This window comes from Pan paniscus, chromosome 13 (genome assembly GCF_029289425.2).
Source record: "Pan paniscus chromosome 13, NHGRI_mPanPan1-v2.0_pri, whole genome shotgun sequence".
NCBI classification, from domain to species: Eukaryota; Metazoa; Chordata; class Mammalia; order Primates; family Hominidae; genus Pan; species Pan paniscus.
The window spans coordinates 20,024,304-20,042,909 of NC_073262.2; the positions used below are offsets into that span (position 1 = coordinate 20,024,304).

An 18,606-nucleotide genomic window follows, 5' to 3' on the forward strand; every position below is an offset into this window, starting at 1 on the left:
ACCCAGTTTCTGGCTTTTCACATCTGCTTCCCTTTCAGAGCTGCTCCCATTAATCCCAGATCTACCCTGAGTTACCGCCTGGCTGGATCCTGGAGAGCATGATCCCATTATGAAGGGAAAGCTTGTTGAGTCCTAACAGATGTTTTGGAGTTTCCAGCATGAAAGGCTATAGAGGGAAACTCTTGGACAGTCTAGCTCTGCCACAGGTTCCCTAGCACCCAAGAAAAATACTGACCTTCACAGGAATCACATGTCCAACCCAAGAGAAAAAGATATGATCTAGAACTACCAGGGGCCAGAAATTAGATCTGCTTTTTTCTTGGCTGCATCCAGAGAAAGTTACTACAGCTTTGCTAAAATGGTGTGAACACGGATGATGGGCTTCTAGAATCACATAAGAGAAGTAGGTCAATGGCTTACAACTGCTGGCCGGTGATTATTCTTTCACGAGTGCCCGGGGGGAAAACAAAACAAACAAACAAAAACAGGCAAAAGCTACAGGCACATGGTGAGTTTCATCATAGTTATATGTATTTAATTTCAAGGACTGCTTTTTTTTGAGTTTGAGAATTAAATGGCCATTATTTTATGAAATGATAAAGCAAGATTGTAGTTATTTTTTAAAGTGTCCTTGCCTGGAAAACTATAGGTGGCAACCCTAGGCCAACCTCCATTTTTGCTTTAAAATTTTACAGGTCCATGAAATTAAGAAATTGTAACCACTAGCCTGGGCCCTCCCATCCAGACAGACCCTCTAGCATTCCACTCACAATGGAGAACATTCAGACCTTCAAAACACCCAACTGACTGCAGAAGATCACTTCCAATTCATCTCACAACCTGACTAGATTTTTTTGCCTCCAAAGTCCTAGTGTAGGGTTAAAAAAGGTCTAATCTCCAGAGATCCATGTTTTGGGGGAAAGGTAACAACTTCACAGTTTGATGATATTGGAGGTTTCAATAATAATCAACACAGGGCCCCAACTTCCTATTTTCATAAAAATGATCAGGTAGTGTCCCCTTGTGTAAGAAAGACAGAAAGGCTAACAAACATACCAATAAATTTTAAGTTAAAGTCTTGGCCTCGAATTTACAAATTTCATGGAATTCGGCTTGAAGTCTAGCAGAGGGGAAGGCTCAACACATAACAGTAACAAACTATGTAACACTTAGAGAGCGCTTACTAAAATGATCAGTCTTTCCACTAAGTGCTTTAGACGTACAACTAACTTAATTCTCATCCTATCAGGTAGGTGCTATTATTTATTTCTATTTAACAGACAGAAAGTTATTTACCCAAGGTCACACAGCTAGAAAGTGACCGACTTGAACCCAGGAGGTCTCCAGTGTCCATACTCTTGACCCCTATATTTCAAAATCTTAACACAGAACTAGAAAACTTCTAGCTTCAAGGGCTGTGTAGCTTCCTTCTCAGCAGCTGCATGAATGGTGGAGTGGAAAAAGCACAGGCTTGGAGACAGAGTTTAGACTGTAACCTTTGCTTGTCCACTCTCCGCCCTTAAGCAAATCAATTACCTTCTCTCAGTCTCATTTTTCCCAAATGTAAGGAAATTACATTTCTCACTTTCCTCAAATGTAAGGGATTATAATAAATGCTTCAGAGAACTCTATTAGAGTCAGATGGGAAGCAGTGTTCACACAGCGGGCAACACACCTGAGTCCCTTTGCTCCTCCTCTTTCTAAGATGCCTAGAGGGGAAGAGAAGAACTGCACAGAATGCAGTTGTCCCAAGGAATCTGTGGTGGATGGGTTCCAAGACCCGCTAGATATTAATCCACAGATGCTCAAGTCCCTGATATAAAATGGCACAGTATTTACATACAACCTAAACACATCCTCCCCTCTATTTTAAATCATCTCTAAGGTTATAATACCTAATACAACGTATATGCTATGTAAATAGTTATGTTATACTGTATTTTTAAATTTTTATTACTTTCTTTTTCCAGCTTGCTAAATTTATATTACTTTTTATTGTTGTATTGTTATTTTATTATGTTTCCCCCCACCCACCCCCAAACATTTTTGATGCATTGTTTGTTGAATTTATGGATGTGGAGCTGCGAATATGGAGGGCCGGCTGGTTGGGAGCTGTACAGCATGAGCCACTTAATCATAGGGGTTTGGGAAACAGCTGGAGGCAAAGAGAAGTCTCTCCCTTAGGCATTTAGCCATACGGACTGAATATCTACAAATTGTAAGACGTTCTGGTAGGTACTGGAAACAAAACAATAAGCAAGACAGCCATGCAGACTTGCTCTCATGCAGCTTAAGAGTCTAATGAGAGAAGCAGATAAACAATCACACACACATGGATACACATGATTACAAACTGCTGTAAGATTCTGGTGAAGGAAAGGAATGTGGCCATAGGAGTGCATACCATAAAGGAACATGCTGTGGATTAGGGGATGAGGGAAGGCTTTCTTGAAGAGGTTTGGTGGAACTGAGATCTGAAGGGTTGAAGTAAGCCATATGAATTAAACAGGTAAGGAGAGAATGGAAGAGCATTCCAGCCCAAGGAACCAGCAACGCAAAAGCACTGTGACAGGTGGAAGAATAAACCTGGGGAAATCTGAATGAATGCCAGAGAGTGCTAGAACAAAAAGAACAAAGAAAAGCAAGGAATGAAATCAAGCTGGATAGGTCAAAAGGGAACAGAGCATACCAGGCTACAGAGTTCTGTTTTCACCAAAAAGGCAATGAAAAGTCAGATGAGAACATTCAAATATCTTATCAGGTGACAGCATGAAACTAGGGTATATGCAGGACTGGCAATCTTCTGAAGATGACGACAACGAACACCACCATGTTCTGCTGTACCAAATCTAAGCCACACCCATTACATTCAGGATTCAGGACAGACAGACCCATTAGAGGACAAGCCAGGCCCATCACAGGAATTCTGATGTTAAGAGGACAAGAAACCACACAGAGGCTCTCACCTGAACAACAGGAAATATGTGAATAAAATCCATCCCCTGGATCTGGTGGGGCTCCAGCTGGTGTGGGCATTTCATCCTTGGCAGGACCGAGACAATTTTTTCTGATAGAGCTCTGTTCAGAAAAAGTAACAAGCAAAGAGTGAGGTATACTAAGTAGCCTTTATGGCATCTCTAAAGTCTGGGCAGCATCACAGACGGATCTGGGACTTTTCCATGCCAGGCTAGTCCAGACCATGACAAGTTTCTCCTAGATGACTGCAAAATGAGAAAAATAAGCACAATTTAGTGGTGTGTAGGTGTGTGGTCACAAAACTGCCTTCATCCTTTATTCTATAATGTTTTTCTTCCTATTTTTTTGATGCAAAATATTTTGTGAAATGATGGTAACATTAGAGGTAGTCGTTACTATTTTTTAACTTCCTTATGTAGTAAGATAAAAAGTTATTAGTGCCCCGTATTCTTTTTACATTTCGTTTTACTGATCTACTTTTTCTAAAAGTTTGAAAAAAGTATTCTAAATATCAGGCAACAAATAATTACCAGACCTTACACCAGGTACCCAGAATATTAACATGAAACATGGAGCCCCATTTCCAAAAGAGATTTGGAGTTCTCTACTCTGGTACAAGAATATTTTTAAAATAAATAGTAGCCTTTAATTTTTTGATACTCTAAAATAAATTCTAGAGTTGAGGGAACTGTATATCCTCACTCTCATTTCCATACAGAAGAGATATTTTCTGCTTCTTATAAGGGACACCGACCTTTCTCTAACACCTCGCCTCAGTCTTCCTCCTATAGAAGACCACAAGGTGGGACTGAGAAGGGAGGAACCAGGCTTCCTGAGGCCTCAGAGTTTTCTTCTCTGTAGGTCAGGAGGAAAGCATCCTCTCCTGCTAGGGAGGTTTCTCAGCTCAGCCTGAGCTGGGGTAGGACAGTTTATGGCAGCACTGGTGGAGGGATTTGTATGCAAGTCTGTTTTATTGCAGCTGAAACCCCCTTCTCGAATCAGTGGGCATTTCATCTCTAGCTATGTGATTCCTGTTTCTTATACTATCTTAATTGGATCAGACTCAAGGGGAGAGAAAAGATACTATTCAGTGGTGTGCCTGACCCCAAAGCCCTGGTATGTAGCCTGGGAACATTGAGAAGCAGTCACCAGGCATGGCCTTGTGGACATTTGGAGAAATAGGAGCTTCTGGCTCAGCCTACATGAATAGGTTACATTGCCACACAAGACCCTTTAAAAAAATCTTAGCCAGTCACAGCAGCTACTGTGGCCTTATAAACAAATATAGTACTATGTTCTAATAGACAAAGGTCCAGGTAAACAAGGGTCACTTAGAACTTACTAGGTGCTTCAAATTCAACAAGTTTTGGGTCTCTCAAGTGTTTCTTGTTCAGAGAAGTCTTGTCCACCTTTATCTTTCTGCAGTTCAATAATCTTCCAAGGAGACAGATACCCTCAAGATGAACATCTGACTCAGGGCTGGGTGAGAGTTATTACTGTCTTATCTATGATTCACTTAGTAGGTTTCACCCCTCAGTCTTAGTATTAACAGTAACTAGGTGACCTAGGAACTAAAGTTAAAACAGCCCCCCAGGGAATGGGCACTAGAGAACACATTAAGAAACAGTGTCTGGTATCTGGAAAATAGCTTCACAAGTTGGGACCAAGGTTAAAACTGCTGAGGACAACAGTAACACCCCACTGATCATAAGATCAAATGTCAGATCCAATGTGTTAATAGAAAAAAATATGGAAGGGGGGAGATTAATCCCTCACTGCACACATTCATAGAAGAGAGGGAGTATCTTCCTCCTAGGAGGGAAGCATATAGGAGAATATTTGCTGCCTCTTCCCCTTCACCCTCCCTCCCTAACAGAAGAAGGGGTGAAGAGTGATTTATCCACAAGTCCTGAGAGGGGCCAGGCATGGTAGCTCATGCATGTAATCCTAGTGCTTTGGAAGGCCAAGGAGGGAGGTCACTTGAGGCCAGGAGTTTGAGACCAGCCTGGGCAACATAGTAAGACCTTGTCTGCATAAAAAAATTTAAAAATTAGCCAGGCATAATGGTGCATTCCTACAGTCCCAGCTACTCAAAAGACTAAGGCAGGAAGATCACTTAAGCCTAGGTGTTTGAGGCTGCAGAGAGCTAAGATCACGCCACAGCACCCTAGACCAGGCAAGAGTGGAACTCTGTCTCTTAAAACAAAACAAAACAAAAGTCCTGAGAGGAAGAAGAAAATTTTCATGCAGCTCTCAGCCACTCCTGGTGCCCTTCCTTTCTGGGCAGCCTGTCTTTGGGACACATGCATCTTTTCTGCCATAAGATATGTTGCCTGCTCCACAGGGGAAGCCAGTGGTTGTCCAGGTCTGCTTGGGACTCACATGGGATAGCTTGGTAGTGAAGCACTAACAAACCCATTTGGCAACATATCTAAGGTTCTCTGTTAAGCTTTTTAAAATGTTGATCTCCATCAGACTCTCATAGCTTATTTAATTTCCTTGAAACTTGTAAGAAGAGATGAGTGTTCAACTGGTACTGCTGCCTAAACTCCAAGCTTAGCAAATGAAAATGAATATCAGTCCTGGTTTTGCTCAATGCAGGTCCCAACTAACTATGCAGGGGCACGTGATCAATACAGCCTTTCCTTGGTTACATTTTGGTTCAGCAGGAGGAGAGCTCCCTCTTGTGGCTACAGATATATTGGTTTGCATAGAGTTACCAATTGCCTAGAACCATACATAGTAGCTTAAAAACAAGAGGCTGGGACCCACACCACCATCCAGCCTAACCCCCTGCCTTCAGACATGGCATTTCCTGGCCACTCTTCGGAGCCAGCCTACTCACCCAGTTCATAAAGGCCCAGAGAGAAGGCTATCATGGGTCATCCTAGGATTTACAACCCTCTTAAACCCACCTCTCAGAAATTACTGCCAAGTCTGGACAGTCTTGGCAGCCAAGGTGAGGACATGGAGGAAAATGCAGGCAGGCTGGGGGTAGGGAAAGAAAGTGAGAAAGACTTCTTCCAGAAATCTAACAATCCCCTTTCAGCTTCTACCTGCGGCTCTAGGTGGATCCTTCAGATTTCCTAAAAATCACAGAAATTAACAATTGCAGAGGTCACCAGGCCGGTTTCCTAGACTAAGATTTTAACATGCCCAGCTGTGGCTAGTTTGACTCCTTTAGTTTTTAAGAGTGTTCAGTGCACTGCTTTCTTCTCCACTGCAAACAGCTTGAAAGACAGTGAATTAAACCCGGGTCTAAATTCAAGTTCCACCAACTCTGAAACTTTTGGCAAGTAACTTGGTCCAGGTCCAATACTCCTATAATAAAACCAGGGATAATCCCTACTCAAAGCGGTAGTGAAGGTAAAATAATAAAATACACATGCAAGTGCTTGGAACACAGATGCCCAATAAAATGTTTGTTGTTGAAATGAACTCAGTTATAAATGTAAAATCCCATTTATGGGCCTCCGGCCATAGGACCCTCTGTTAATGGGGCTTCAGGAGAGGATAGAAGTAGAGGATAGAAGCTTATGGAACTCTCAGCAAAGAAAGATGACAGAGAACAAGGCCTCATTTGGGCACATAAAGAAGACAGCTTGAGACACAACCATGCCCTCAATAGGCAAGTGTGCTCCTTGGACATACGTCCACCCACCCATTAAATTGACTAGATATACCGGAAGACTGCAAACATAAGGCAGTTTTAGTCTAAACTGCACCTAACCAGAAACTCTATGGTGGGGGGGAACACCAAACAGAACACATTCCAAAACCAAACAGAAAAGATTTTTAGATGACTCAGTACCCTGTGGCTATAACATGTCTTCTACAGATAATAAAGAATGAGCTACCTGATGCACTGCTGACTCTGGTGGGTCCTTAGTCACGTGAACCCGTCTCCAGCTTTGCCCACAGTTACAGTTCATGGCTCTGCACTTAAGAGACACACATCAAGCACTTACCGGAGAATATAACACATCCTCAATCCCTTATCCAAACCCTTTGGGTCAGATGTGTTTCAGAATTCTGAATTTTTTAGATTTAGTTCCTTAGAATACCTAAGGGGTACATATTATATATTATGTAAGAACCCAGGAAAATCTAGAGTCACACTCTATAATAAAAAAAAATTTATTTAGCAAAACTTATAAATAGTCACATAAGTGGGATCAATAAAGCTATAAATTCAGTCAATTCAGGTTATGTTTTGCTCCCAAATAAGCTTTGTATCTAAACCTAAAAGAAGAAAAAACAGTTTTCAGTGTCTTTTAGATTTCAGAAATATAGACAAGGAATTGAGAAGACATAGAAAAATACTGTGTTCCCATATCTATTAAAAGTATAATGGAATGCTGCCACTGATGGGAGTCTACCATATTCCCTAAGGATGTCGAAATGAAAATAGGGCCTAACAACCACTGGAAAACTCAAGGGGAATTTAGGAAGAAAGCACATGTGGGATCCAAGAAATGGTAAAACTAGCACAGAAAAAATGCAATGAAAAGAAATACCAGCACATCAAGGGTGCCACAGGTATAGGAAGCAATCAGCTCAAAGACAGAAGCTTCCAAGAAAAGCATCCTCAAGAAGACAAAGAATTCATGCTAATGAACAGCCTGATTAAGAAGCACAGGCCAGGTGCGGTGGCCCACACCTCTAATCCCAGGAGGCCAAGGCGAGAGGATTGCCTGAGCCCAGGAGTTTTAAGACCAGCCTGGACAAGATGGTGAGACACCATCCCTACAAAAAATTTAAAAATTAGCTGGGCGTGGTGGTGTATGCCTGTGGCTCTAGCTACACAGGAGGCTGAGGTAAGAGGATCACTTAAGGAAGTCGAGGCTGCAGTGAGTGGTGTTGGCACCACTGCACTCCAGCATGGGTGATAAGAGTGAGACTCTGTCTCAAAAAAAAAAAAAGCTGGCTGATCTGAGCTACAGCTAAAGGCATATGCTTCTTTTGTCAACAAGAAAAAAACAAAGGCAATTAGAAACTTACGGGGAAAATGCTGTATAAATATAAAGTAAACTGCAACACTCCTGATGCTCAGTTACTCACAGATACCACCTCCACTTGGCTGCCAGAAACACAGGGGCAAATCTTTGGCCAATAGTAGGAAAACAAAGCATTTTGTGATCCATCACTGTGGTAGTCTTACCCCAACTCTGCCCTTTGTCCCCACCTTTTTTCCCCCTTTGCTCCATTTTCCCACCATTATTGCTTCCTGTTATTTGTTAAGACCCCTTTGTTCCTTTTGGAAGTGTTTTCTCTTGGGAGAAGGTAATACTTCAGAAAAATGAATAAACAGACTGTCACAGAATCACACATATCTGAGGTCAGGAATCTCTCTTCTGACGGATAGAAGAACTGAGGCCCACAGAAGGAGTGGCTGTTCCAAGGCCACACAGAGACCCACTGGAAGGCTGGGAGAAGAACCAGGTATCCCAAATGGTCTAATGAAATGGCCAAGCCCCTGGTGAGCTGCTGTGCTACAAAAGACTGGGCAGGGTATGCTCAGGTGAGATCTCTAGCAAGGAGACCATGCCGCTTTCTCTCGAAGACAGGCAAAGTGAGGCTCTGCCTTACACAGAGGCAATGGGGAAGGAAAGCATCTCCTTTCCTCTTTCTAATCAACTTCCACCGATATGAGCTGTCTTTGAAAGATAAACTAAGTAGTCACTACAAACTTTGATCTAGCTGTGTGACCTTGGCTTCTTTCAGTCTCAGTTTCATTTGTAAGGCAGGGATAATACCTCTTGTAATAAAAGTTAAAATAAACTATGTAAAGTGTCCAACCAACTTCTGGCACACAGTAGACACTCAAAAGTTAGTTCCCTTCTCCCCACCTTTAGGTTTTCCATAGAAAAACTTACATTTTTTGACCTATCGTAGAGTTTTCTTGAAAGAGCAAATCAACATCTACATCAAAGTTGCAAGTGGTGATACACCAAGTCATTCCTCCTACTACCTGCAAGACATAAAGAAAATATTTGTTTTCTCTTTTTAGTTTGAGGAGAATGGAAGAAGTGGAAGGTAGATGGATTATAAATAGCTCTAATAGACTCAGTAAACATACAAAATTATATATCTTGAGAGAGAGAGAGTGTGTCCTCCTTACCCCATCAAGTACAATTAATCTAAAATGGCACCGTTACAGAAAACTTTCTGCAGTGACAGAAATATTCTGTTATCTGCAAGGACAAGTACAGCAGCTACTAGCCACATGTGGCTGCTGAGCAGTTGAAATGTGGCTGGCATGACTGAGGAGCTGACTTTTATTATTAAATGAACATACTGTACATAGATCCTCTTTATAGTCAAAAGGACAGACATTAATTCTGTGTTTTATAGACCAGACACATGGGCAGCAAGGCTGACATTTTGTTTCCATACATCTTATTTTTCTTATCTACCCGAGAATCCCTGGCTCTACTTTTCCCTCAGGAATTCTCTGAGATGCAAATGACAGTAAGACTAAAAACCCATTTTGAAACAAAATCCTTTTCAGACACAGCCTGATATTAGAAAAAAATAACAGTAAGGCTGGGCGCGGTGGCTCACGCCTGTAACCCCAGCACTTTGGGAGGCCGAGGTGGGTGGATCACGAGGTCAGGAGTTTGAGACCAGCCTGGCCAACGCAGTGAAACCCCTCTCTACTAAAAATGCAAAAATCAGCCGGGCATGGTGGCAGGCACCTGTAATCCCAGCTACTCGGGAGGCTGAGGCAGGAGGATCACTTGCATCCCGGAGGCAGAGGTTGCAGTGAGCCGAGATTGCGCATTGCACTCCCGCCTGGGCGGCAGAGAGACTCCATCTCAAACAAACAAACAAACAACAACAAAAAAAACACAGTAAATCTTACCCCTGGCTGCTTTAGACTCTTATGAGTTGCCCAATAAAAATGCAGATTCCAGGGCCCAAGCCCAGACCTAGCTAACCAAAATTTCAATGAGTGAATCCTGGGTTCTTTATTATAAAATAACCCAGAGTGATTCTGTTAGGCACAGCCAGGACTGTGACCCCGTGGAGCACTCAGCACTGTCCTCCACAGCCTGCCCTGTCTGATTTGAATGCGTCCTTTCTGTGCACAGTCCACAGTGGCACTTTCTGCATCATGCCATTTATTCTGTGCATGTTGATTCACTTGTCTCTCATCCCCACTCTACAGAAATTGGGCTCTTTGAGAACTGTGCCTCTGTTTTTTCTCTGTGTCCTCAACACCTATTACTATGATTTGTGCATCATCATTCAAGGTTCTGCTGAATTAAAAGATTTCATTGCATAGCGATCTCTCTCTCATCCTAAATCAGAGCATTTACTATTCGCAGAATATCTGGCAACTGTCTGTGTGCACGCTGACTTGGGATAGCTCATTATTAACTCTGATTATTTTATTTTCCATAAGTTTTATAATCCCCACCCAAACTGTAAATTCCTAGAAAGAAGGAACTATTTATTTTGCTTCTTTGCATTTCCTAAAGCTTTGTGCACAGAAAAGGAACTGACGTATTCACTGATACATCATTTCTGTCTTTGAAAAGAAGTTTGAACACTTCCATAATGAATCTGAATTAGGAAGAAATGGAAACACAGACATGGAGGAAGTTAAAACATCATCTTTTCCTCCTTTCTTTGCCATGATTAACCATGTAATTCTGACAAAAGATAGTGTAATGGTTAGAAAGATTTCCCCTTACCTTGTCAAAGGGTGACAAGCCTTTAATTCTTGCCCTGAAATACCCAGCTGCAACCAAGAGCTCCAGAATTTCAGTCAACTTGACATTTTGTTCTTCATCTTCTCTTGTTTCCACCTAAAACAAAAGGTAAAAGTTTGGCTGGTAAAAGATATGCTGAATAAAGGAACACCAGGTATATCCCCTGATGCCACAAGCTCATTGCCAAGGAGCAGATGACATTGGCTACATCACCACAATAGATTCTCTGAAAATTCAGCAAGTGTCACACAGAAGCATGTGGACAGTGTTGCTGGAGTCACAAATGGGTCCGCGGTCCTCAATGGGCTGTTAATCTTCATAGCTGAGGGAGACACATGCCCAAGTAGTATACACTACTCATCACATGCTGAAGGAATCCAGGGAAAAGGAAGGTTAGAGCACAATACTTCCTTTTTCTCTAACCCATGGTTTACTTTGACAGTCTTCTCAAATGGATTATGACTCCTTACAAACAGGAACAAGGTTTTATGGTGTTTTCTAAAAAAAACTTTACACTTAGGACTTAGGGCCGGCGTGGGGGCTCACACCTGTAATCCCAGCACTTTGGGAGGCTGAGGCGGGTGGCTCACTTGAGGTCAGGAGTTCGAGACCAGCCTGGCCAACATGGTGAAACGCTATCTCAACTAAAAATACAAAACTTAGCCAGGTTTGGTGGCCCATGCTTGCAATCCCAGATACTCAGGAGACTGAGGCACAAGAATCGCTTGAACCCAGGAGACAGAAGTTGCAGTGAGCCAAGATCGTACCACCGTACTCCAGCCTGGACGACAGAGCAAGACTCTGTCTCAAAAACTTTATACTTGGCCGGGCACAGTGGCTCAGGCTTCTAATCCCACCGATTTAGGAGGCCAAGTGGGGGTGCCGATCACTTGAGGTCAGGAGCTTGAGACCAGCCTGGCCAACATGGCAAAACCCCACCTCTACTAAAAATACAAAAAATTAGCTGAGCATGGTGGTGCACACCTGTAACTCCAGCTACTCGGGAGGCTGAGGCACGAGAATCACTTGAACCCAGGAGGCGGGGGTTGCAGTGAGGTGAGACTGTGCCATTGCACTCCAGCCTTGGTAACAGAGCAAGACTCTATCTCTAAAAAACAAACAAACAAAAAAAGTTATACTCATCCAGAAGTTACTGACAACAGGCATAGAAATGAAGAAGGGAATTCAAACGTGTATCCCTCACTGTACTTCCCTTTTCGATCTCGAAAACAAATATATGAAAGGCTTCCAACCCAGATACATTAAAGGGTGATTATTGCCACATAATAGGATTGCCTTAAAAATAATAAATTCATCTAATATATGTATATCAGTATTTTGCTTTTTTTTTGTTTTTTTGTTGCTTTTGTTTTTGTTTTTGAGACAGAGTCTCGCTCTGTCACCCTGGCTGGAGCATGGTGGCGCAATCTCGGCTCACTGTACTCGGATCCCAGAGAGAACCTCCACCTCCTAGGTTCAAGCGATTCTCCCGCCTCAGCCTCCCGAGTTGCTGGGACTACAGGCACGTGCCACCACGCCCGGTTTTTTGTTTGTTTTTGTATTTTTAGTAGAGATGGGGTTTCACCGTGTTAGCCAGGATGGTCTCGATCTCCTGACCTCATGATCCACCCGCCTCAGCCTCCCAAAGTGCTGGGATTATAGGCATGAGCCATCGCGCCTGGCCGTATCTCAGCATCTTGATTTAAAATTTTTAATTTATATCCTCCTTTTACCCCAATCTTTATCTAATACTTAAATCCATCTAAATATTCTAATACTCCTTCATCTATTTACTATCATGAACTACCTTTCCTCTCTTCCTTTGCTACCAAAAATAAAAAACCATCTCTCTATATAAAACACCAATAAGATACCCTGGTTCACATGCTCATAATCATCTCTGAGTCCTCCCTTACCCAACAATGCCTGTTAAGTCTTCCTTTACTATGCATCTCACATTTATCTTCCCTTCCCTTTCATTCATACTTCATTCCAGGACTCTTGCAAATGCTTCTTCATCTTTCTTCCTTTGTTTTGCTCATCCCTTCCTAAATCACAGCTTTCACGTTATCCCTCTTTAGCTCACCCTCCCAGCCCTTATCAACAATGCACCACACACACTGCCTGTAAGATAAACTCCAGATGTCTGGTTTCACATTCAGATCTTTGGCCACCAAACTATCTTTTCAGGTTCCTCCTTTAACTACCCCAAAAACAATCAAGACATGGCCACAGCTATATTCTCTAACCATTGAGAAATCACTTTCAAATTCCAGCTCCCATTCAACACCATCCCTCACAAGTCTATCCTGAAATGGCCACTCTCCTCTGCATTTCTGTACATATAACTAAGTATCAACTATATACTGTACATATAACTAAGTATCAACCTCTTCGAAGTGAGATATCTAGTGTTATATACATGCTTGTCTTTGCAACTGGACTACTGATTGATTAAGGAGAGGACTATATATTATATACTTGGGTTTACTCCTCTGAATCCAAACAGCATTAAGCTCCAAGGACACACTTATTAAATAAAGAATGATCTACTAATGCTTACATAAAGTAAATGAACCTAAACCAGTCATGTATTAATAAAATGTTTCAGTGATCACATCCCTGACAATGGAAAGAAGTTTATTTTGATGTATAAACTGCCAGGAAAGGGAGTATACATATTAAAATATAGTTAATACAGAATTATTAAAGTGACTGATAATCCCCTGCAATAGAGTAGGAGTGGTGTGGGGGAGGTGACAGCACTGAGCTACATCCGTCTCTGAAATGACCCTGGTCCAGTCCATTAAGGATCCTGAAGATCAGCATTCACTAGTTCCTAGTGGACATAAAAATTTTCTTAATATAAATAATTCACACCTTCTCTCCCTTCTGCAAAAAATCTGGGATGGTTGAGAAACATCTACAAGTGAAAACACTCTAAGAAAAGAGAAGCTAAAGAGTAGTTGTAGTTCAAGTCAGCAGAAAAAGAAAATGAGATAATGTAAGTACTTTGTTAAAACTTCTGGGGTGTAAAACAGGAACACTTCATTTGTTCAATCATTTATTATGAAAACACGAGAAGATGACAAAAAAAAAACAAAAAAAATAGGATCATCACTGCCTCGACACCTATCTAATGGGCACCCACTGGCCACCCCACCACAGATGCAAGGCCCAGGCTTCCATCCACTCACCCCTAGCATGGAGAAGTTTACTTTTGCAACATGACTTGTGAAGTAATTTTGGCACAAGACACTAAATGGGAATGTATGACTCCAAATTCACTTAGCAGATTAACACTGAAGTCAAATGGAAAAGGGCCACTGTCTGATCTGCTGGGAATGAAAGACCCTCTCTTGAAGCGATAAAAATCCACCAGGCTGGTTAATACATCCAGTTGTTGAAGCTAAATTTCTGACAAAGACAAACAACAATGAGCTCTTACACAAAGCCCAATAAACTTTCAATTTCCGTCCACTATAGTTGTTGTAAGCTGGAAGGCAGGCCAAGTCTAGCTATCTTTGTAAAGGGTTAAAAAGAATGAATTCGGGCAGGGCAGTGGCTCACATCTGCAATCCCAGCTACTGGGGAGGCTGAGGCATAAGAATTGCTTGGGCCAGGCACGGTGGCTCACGCCTGTAATCCCAGCACTTTGGGAGGCCGAGGCGGGCGGATCACGAGGTCAGGAGATCGAGACCATCCTGGCTAACACGGTGAAACCCCGTCTCTACTAAAAATACAAAAAATTAGCCGGGCGTGGTAGCGGGCGCCTGTAGTCCCAGCTACTCGGGAGGCTGAGGCAGGAGAATGGCGTGAACCCGGGAGGCGGAGCTTGCAGTGAGCCGAGATCGCGCCACTGCACTCCAGCCTGGGCGACAGAGCGAGACTCCGTCTCAAAAAAAAAAAAAAAAAAAAAAAAAGAATTGCTTGAACCTGGGAGGCAGAGGTTGCAATGAACCGAGCTCACGCCATTGCACTCCAGCCTCAGTGACAGAGTGAGACTCTGTCTCAAAAAAAAAAAAAAAAAAAAGAATTTAATGAATTAACTGGTCTAGTGACATCCTAATAACACAGACTATCCATATTTCTATTTACTAGCTTCTGAACTAAATGATGATAAGTTATTGCTTGACCTGGTGAGTGTGGCCTCTTAGCAGTCAGTGAAAGTTTAAACGAAGGACATACAGCAGCAGGTTGCTCTTCATTAATTAATTTATTTATTTTCCCCCCAGAAAGACCTCCACTGATAGTACTGTGGAATATTGGGTTGGACGGATTTAAAGTAGAACGTGGGAGACCAGACAGAAGTCTACAGCAAAAGTCCAGGCAAAAACTTGATGAGAGCCTAGAATACAGAAGTGGCAAAAAAGAAAACTTCAAATGTCACAGTACAAATCCTATTGTTCACTATCCTGGGTCCCATCCCAAGCAACGTGCATGTAAGATTTTACCTAATACAGGGGTTCTGACAACATTATGCTTGTCAGGTTTTCTTAAGACAACAAAATGGACTTGCATTCGGGGAGCACACACTGACAAACAAATCTGTCCTTTCAGACTATATATATTCCCAGCTTCTGGACACAGAACACAGTGATCCCTCAATTAGTGGATACTTGTGATATGAAAGAACTGAGGATTTGGGAGGAGTGCAGAAGAGTAACATTGGTCACTGGCAGGTAAGTGCGAAGGGACGACTCACCACGTCAAGCAAGCAGTGACCCTGCCCAATGCCTGCTCCAGAACCTTAGGAAAAAGGCAGAGGTGCGGCGTGGGTTCCATTTCTCTCCAGAATCCAGTAAACTAGACTAGCCTTTGAGTAAAATCAACTGAAAGGGACGACAGATGCAAACTACCTATGAGATGCTAAGTGGTATTTGCAGCCAAAAGAAAATGAATACACTTTCCCTGTATTCCCAGCAAACGTGGAAATCCGCAAACCACTGATGACCCTCTCCCGAGCACTGAGTGAGTACATAACAAACACCTTTGGAAAAGAACCCCGCCCTCTTCTGGAGAAGCTGCAACCTTTCCGCCCAGAGCTGGGTCCCCCGCCACACAGCACCCCTGGAGTGCGGCCCACCCCGAACGCCCCGGCGCGCTGACCCAGCGGGACACCTCCCTGGTGCGCGCAAGTCTCCCAAACTTCCTCCCGCCGCCCCGGCCCGGGTCCACGCAAGGAGGGTGGCATTCCCTCCCGACAGCGAGGCGGGTGGGGCGGGCCGCCGGGACTCTGCGGGGTGGCGGTAGACGTCCCAAGGTCACCGCCCTTCGCACCACCCGAGCCCGAACCGCCACGGAGAGCGGTCTCGTGACTCCAGCGCCCAGCAGCCTCGGCCCTCGGGGCTAGCCCTGCGGCGCGGGGTGGGGGAGCCCGTCCCGGACAGGGAGAAAGGTGGGAGCCCAGGACCCCGCGGCGCGTGGGGCTGCGTCAGAGCAGGTGTCGGGCTAGGAAGGCCACCTCCGCCCCAAGAGACCCGGGAGCGGCTTAAGTTTGTCCTCACCCGCCCGCTGCCCCCTGCCCATGCAGGGGTACCTGCTCCCCGCCTCCAAGAAGAGGGTCGGCGCTTCCCCGAGGTGGATACACCTGAGGAAGGGGGCGGGGCGCCCCTAACGCACCCAGGGCCCGCTCAGCCCGCCGCCCCGCGGCTCGGCCCTCTCTTCAGGAACCCCGACGTGTCAGGGAAGGAGGAGGCGTTCTTACCTCCGGGAGACCCTGGCCCTCCGGCCCCTTGGGCAACCCCATGATCCGACCGGGCTGTCGTAAGGCGAGAGCGAAGCCCGCCAAGCGTCCGGAGGAAGCTGTCCCTGCCGCGGAGCTGCTACCGGGGTGGAGTGCAAAGCGGAAACTTCCTCTGCCGCCGCCGCCGCCGCTGCTGCTGCCGCTGCCGCCTGCCCGAAGCGCCGCAGCCGGGCAGAGCATGCGCGCTGGGGCCGGAGCGCGGCGCCACTGCGCCTGCGCCACAGCAGCCCGGGGAGAAGTGGGCTGGGCTGCAGGTCCTGGTGTTGTGCTGGATCATCGCGCCCGTACTCTGAAGTTTTCTCCGTGGCGCTCCTTGAGAGGGGTTCCTCCTGCATCTTGAGAATATTTTGCATTTCGGGTCCCTTCTCTTCTCGCTGCCATCGGATGCCCCAAATAGGTCCTGTCCCCTCGGTGAATCAGACTTCGGAAACCGCCTCGCTTCAGGGTCAGAGTCCAAGTATAGACGAGCTTGAGGATTCTGAATGCACGCCCGGCTCTAGACCTTACAGACACACGCTTGGACAGACTTCTCCATATACGGCCCAGGAACGGACCCCTTGAGAAGGGATTCTTCACGCCCGCTGCCCTCTCCAGCGTCCTGGCCAGTGGCATGGCGTTCCCAGGAAACCTCGCTTTAGATATTGCCCACCACCCCGCCCTATTCACCGTTTCTGGGTCTTCCTGGAGGAGTGACATCTCAGAGAATGCGGACTCCTATGTTCATGTCATTTTAGCCGCCGCGTCCCTTATTTGATGTACCCCTTGTTGGTCCCGGAGGATGGCAACTAGACAAAAGGTCACAGGCCCCCACACCCGCTCCATAACGGCTTCTTGGCTTTTTGTTTCTTTTAAGCAATGAGGAAAGAGATGACTTTCGTGAAAACTTTTGCTGGAGAAGAGATCCTTCCCTCTGTATATGTGTGTGGGATGGGAAGTGTCAGACTCAGACCTTTAGCTCCTTGAGATCAAAAAGGTTTCGTGTTTGCTTTCGTCTCTTCTTTGCATCCCTAGCGTCTTTAAAAGAGTAGGCAGGCGCGGTGGCACATGCCTGTAATCCCAGCACTTTGGGGGTCGAGGCGGGAGTATCAGTTGAACCTAGGAGTTGGAGACCAACCTGGGCAACATAGTGAGACCTCCATCTCTACAAAAAATAAGAAAATTAGCCCGGTGCCAGTGGTCCCAGCTAGCCGGTAGGCTGAGGTGGGAGAATTGCTTGAGCCAGGAAGGTTGAGGTTGCAGTGAGCTATGATAACACCACTGCACTCCTGCTTGGGTGACAGAGCAAGACCCTGTCTAAAAACTATATATATATATATGTATATGTATGTATATATATATGTATATGTGTGTATATATATACACACATATACACATATGTATATATATACATATATATGTATATATGTGTGTGTATATATACATATATGTATATATATATACACGTATATATATGATGTTTTCTATTTTATTTTATTTTATTTTTGCACCTTTTGTACTCCTCCTGGAGTTCATCCTGACAGACAGAGGTTTGTCTGGAGCCAGAGCTCACAAATAGTTGGAACTGCCCTAAGGATGCCATTTTGTTCTTAAATATAACTAGCAAATATTACTCAAAGCTGTGCACAATCCCCGAACCCTGGTCCCCAATAATTTGAATAATCTGAATATGCAAGTTAAGGTATTGAGATGGGAACCCTCCTGTGTGGTATATCTTGCTCTTATCCTTTGTGAAGCCAATAAACTTCAATTTCTACTCTCATAACTTCCCAAATGTGTTGTTTTTGTAGTTTTAAAACTGTCATTCACTGAAATGGTATAGGTTGATGGGGAATGGAGAGTGATAATAATTTGTGGCCACTATTGAGTGACCAGACAGGTACTGATGCCTAGGAACAGGTAGTAAGATCTCACATAGCAGGCAAGCCTAAACAGCTGTATATAATAGCAGCCTGGAGACTAGGGCCTGGAGAATAACAGGACTCAGGCCACACCCTGAGTTCCCTGTTATAATGCTTTTGCAATGTTTTAAATAAGCATGAGTAGCTAACTTCCTCAGTAAGAGACTGTCCTTCCCGAGCGCGGTGGCTCATGTCTGTAATCCCAGCACTTTGAGAGGCCGAGGTAGGTGGATCACCTGAGATTGGGAGTTCGAGACCAGCCTGACCA

General features: G+C 44.4%; 1 protein-coding gene across 3 annotated transcripts in view; it reads right to left on the minus strand.

The window, feature by feature from the left end:
* CCDC93 (coiled-coil domain containing 93) overlaps positions 1–18,005 on the minus strand; it is a 100,384-nt gene extending 82,379 nt beyond the window's left edge. The window contains exons 1-4 of one of the 3 annotated variants that reach the window (XM_008972484.5): positions 16,402–17,999; positions 10,677–10,790; positions 8,853–8,947; positions 2,967–3,078 (exon numbers count right to left, since the gene is read on the minus strand). In XM_008972484.5, coding sequence (XP_008970732.2) covers positions 2,967–3,078; positions 8,853–8,947; positions 10,677–10,790; positions 16,402–16,620 — 540 coding nt within the window. In that variant the 5' untranslated portion in view covers positions 16,621–17,999. Of the gene's footprint in view, positions 1–2,966; positions 3,079–8,852; positions 8,948–10,676; positions 10,791–16,401 lie in introns of all 3 variants that reach the window. The other 2 variants (XM_003819129.6, XM_063595115.1) reach the window with 2 other exon arrangements.
* Positions 18,006–18,606: the final 601 nt, after the last annotated feature.